This window comes from Triticum dicoccoides, chromosome 3B, assembly GCF_002162155.2.
Source record: "Triticum dicoccoides isolate Atlit2015 ecotype Zavitan chromosome 3B, WEW_v2.0, whole genome shotgun sequence".
NCBI lineage: Eukaryota > Viridiplantae > Streptophyta > Magnoliopsida > Poales > Poaceae > Triticum > Triticum dicoccoides.
Genome location: NC_041385.1, coordinates 435905399 through 435909368, shown reverse-complemented (window position 1 = coordinate 435909368; position 3970 = coordinate 435905399). Strand labels below are relative to the sequence as shown.

Genomic DNA, 3970 nt, shown 5'->3' with positions numbered 1-3970 from the left:
TTATTTCATACTGTATTTATTTGTAGAGAGTATATAATCATACTACTCCAGTTCCTGGAAAACAGGATGCTCCCAAGCTCCCATCAAAGGTCACTATTGCCCATGATCTCTGGATTGTTGCTGTTGGGTTCCAGTCGGTCAGAGTAATCTTGCGTTATTAACAGAGACAAGCCAAATTTACAACCAAGGACAAATACCAGGTGGTAACTCCCACCTACATCTACCGTGGTAGCGTGGACCTCGTACGCACGGCCCATGATATCGTCAAGTGACAGACACCTTCAAGTCTTCAAGTTCCATTTTTCCTTTTTGCGTGGTATCCGAAAGAAAAAAAAATCCACGTTCGGGTTCAAGGGCTTTTAAACAGAGCAAGGAAATACTGCACGAGCTTCCAAAGCTGCTAGGCGTACTCCCGCCCGCGAGTCTCCAAGCTCCTGCGGATGAAGGCGTACGCGCCCTAGCCAAAACCCCTATAAAACCCCTTGCACAGTAAAATACACCTCCACTCCACAGTAAAAACACACGCCCACAAGCAAGCAGAGGCCCCAGGACCGATCGAAGCAACCAGTGCCATGGACAAGGAGGAGCAAGAAGACCGCGCGACGTGGGTCCCCGGCGCCCTCATCGTCGGCGCGGGCCCGTCGGGGCTGGCAGCCGCCGCGTGCCTCGCGGCTCGCGGCGTGCCGGCCACGGTGCTCGAGAGGTCCGACTCGCTGGCCTTCGCGTGGCGCCACCGCATGTACGACCGCCTCGCGCTCCATCTGCCCAAGCGCTTCTGCGAGCTGCCGCTCCTCCCGTTCCCGGCCGAGTACCCGACCTACCCCTGCAAGGACCAGTTCGTGGCGTACATGGAGGCGTACGCCGCCGCGGCGGGCGTGGCCCCTCGCTTCGGCGCCAGCGTCGAGGAGGCCGCGTTCGACGCGTCTGCGGGCGCCTGGGCGGTGCGCCTGGCGGGCGGCGAGGTGCTGATGACCAAGTGGCTGGTCGTGGCGACGGGCGAGAACGCCGAGCCGCACGTCCCGGACTTCCCCGGCATGCGGCAGTTCGCCGGGCGCGTCCTGCACACGTGCGAGTACAAGTGCGGCGAGGAGTTCGCCGGGGAAAAGGTGTTGGTGGTGGGGTGCGGGAACTCCGGCATGGAGGTGAGCTTGGATTTGTGCCGGCATGGCGCTAAGCCCTCCATGGTGGTGCGGAACACGGTAATACTCCACAATCACAATGAGCTCGTGCTCTATCTATGTAGCGAAGATTATGCTGTTAGGATCCGTCCTTGTTTTCTTGCTGCCTTTTGTTTCTTTTCTGTTGTAGTTCGTGCAATTATTTTTTACTCTGCTCCTCTTTGGTGCACTTAACTTCTTGGGCATTTCCCCTTCGGTGCCTAGCCTATTTTCTCCGTGTCACGCACGCACCCTACTTGCTGCCATCTTTCATGACAAGCATGTTCCAATCTGCATGGGTGCTGTTGTTGATCCGTTTTGTTTCCCTTCTCTTTTGCTTCAACTATTTATGCCCGCCCGTTTCGTCTCTCGCCGTTGGAGCGAGCGATCATTCACGCTGAAACTAAGTGCGCACGGTCATTTTCTTTTGTACAGGTCCATGTGCTGCCAAAGGAGATGTTGGGTGTGTCCACGTTTGGCATTGCCATGGCTTTGCTCAAATGGCTGCCGGTCCAGCTGGTGGATCGGTTCATCCTGGCGGCGGCGCGCTTGACCCTGGGCAACACGAGCCAGCTCGGGCTTAGGCGGCCCAAGACGGGGCCCATCGAGCTGAAGAACCTCACCGGCAGAACCCCCGTGCTGGACGTCGGGACTCTAGACCACATCAAATCAGGCAAAATTAAGGTTAGTGCCCTCAGTCGACTAGCCTTGTTCCACGAAAGAATAATTAGATTGGCGTAAACTGTCGAAACGTTAGCCGTGCGGGCCACCGCCCAATCTGGCATATCATACCAGTTATCAGCCAGGCCTTGAATGAAAGCTCACACAAGCTCCATTTCTTCTCTGTCGCCACACCACCACAGCACATGCACGACTTTACGTTTCTCTGCCGATTTCCTTGTGTATGTATGCGCTGAGGTCATGTGATAACCAGGTGGTAGGAGCAGTGAAGGAGGTGACGAGGCTCGGGGCCAGGCTCGCGGACGGCAAGGAGGAGGAGCAGTTCGACGCAATAATACTGGCGACGGGCTACAGGAGCAACGTGCCGTCCTGGCTCAAGGTAAATATAAAAAAACAACCCAAGTGACGCCACCAAAAAGGACTCCCTTGTTCGTTTTTGGTCTGCACAGCTTAGTGCAACAGTACTGGCACAGTAGGCGTCATGCCGTCCACCTTGCCCTGCGTCCCCGCGTCACGGCCGTCCTCCCCCTTCCCCTGTTGGGCCATTTCCCTTCTCGTGTATCGGGGAGGGGCAGAGGCAGCTCGTGCCCTCGCCTGAGATCAGCCATGCGTTCCTTTCTCCCGAACTGTCCACCTCTCTCGCGCCAAGTGATCGAGTCAGTGACTCACCGTGGGCGTGGGCATGGGCATGGGCGCCCACCGGCGTGGATGCTGGACTCGAGAGTTTGGATATACGCTTGCGTTGCGTCGGCCCGGTCCAATCTATATGGTCTATTTCGGGTGCTAGTATCAGTATGGGACAACAAAAGGTTATCCAAACTACATATAGTCAAGAATTGGCAAGAAAGGTAGTGCTACTTGGTTGAGTCTGACATACTTACAGTAGATTTTACCCCATTAAGATCGCTAGAGCCTAAGCTCAAAAAAAAAAAAGATCGTTACAGCCTATGTAACTGTATGCGCTCCTTTTTTTTTGTCTAGTCTGATACACTCCATGACTGATCGTTCCTAATTTTCAGGATGGGGGTGATGTCTTCACAACAGAAGGCACGCCCAAAACCCCTTTCCCTGACGGCTGGAAAGGGCGAAACGGGCTCTACACCGTCGGATTCTCGCAGCGAGGGCTCCTCGGAACATCATCAGACGCCCTATGCATCGCCAGAGATATATATGGCCAATGGAGGGAAAGAGAAAGAGAACGAGAAAGAGATAAACCCACTAGCAATGTGCACGAAGCTGATAGCTCTGTTTGATTCTCATGTGAATGTACAGCGTTTGAGTAGGAGTTTTGTGCATATAACAACCCGTCTCTTGCCTGTCGCTGGGCACAACATTTGCTAAATGTTTTGGGATGATGTTTAGTGGAGTAGAACGGTGGTATGTGTAACGTGTCCCTAGAGCACGTAAGCCAGCTTCTGCCAGAGTTTTTTTTTTTTTAGAATTGCCAAGAGCTTTTTTTTTTGAGAAATAATTGCCAAGAGCTACGACGCGTTCGGCTGCCAGCAGCCACTCCTTTCGGCCTCATGGGCTGGTAGCCCATGAATCCAGCCTGACGCCCGTTCGGCAGTTGCTTGGACCAGGTGTTGTTAGCCCAATTCGGTGAGAGAGAAAGGCTGGGCTGAAAGGGGGTTGAGTATGGGCTGTAGGCCTATTTTTTTCTTCTTTGCTACGACCTTTCCAATACATAGCATTTTTTCCCTTCTTGTAAAAAAAACATAGCTTTTCCCTTTACACAGGGTGCACTATAGGGTAGTACAAGTCCAAAGAAGTATGCAAAGCATGTAAATTTCGGAATTTCACCAAGTTTAGACGGAAAAAAAAACAGGATTTAACATATGTCCCACAACAAAAGCTTCATCTTGCATAGTTCGCAAATCAAAATGGGGACGAAGGCCCTCCTCTGGCGACACGGGGGAAACCCCAGCCGCCGCCGCAAGGAAACCCTCCCTCCGCCTACTCCCGCTGCGCCGCCGCCGGAGGGCCGGCTGGCGAAGCCGTGCCGCGCCCCGGGATGGTGGCGGTGGGACGGGTCGGTTCCCCTCGCGCATCCCCACCCCACCCCACCCCCAACCTCGAGATCCACCAGCCGCCACCGTCGGGAAGCTCCCCCTTCGCTCGCCGCCACTGCGTCG

The 3970-nt window shown here is 54.5% G+C and overlaps 1 protein-coding gene across 1 annotated transcript; it reads left to right on the top strand.

Moving 5' to 3' along the window:
- The first annotated feature begins 572 nt into the window (after positions 1 to 572).
- Positions 573 to 3209, top strand: LOC119281355 (indole-3-pyruvate monooxygenase YUCCA1-like). The gene is made up of 4 exons (XM_037561881.1): positions 573 to 1199; positions 1593 to 1841; positions 2092 to 2217; positions 2858 to 3209. Exons 1-4 carry the CDS (start codon positions 573 to 575, stop codon positions 3089 to 3091), a joined length of 1236 nt encoding a protein of 411 aa, XP_037417778.1. The 3' UTR covers positions 3092 to 3209.
- Positions 3210 to 3970: the final 761 nt, after the last annotated feature.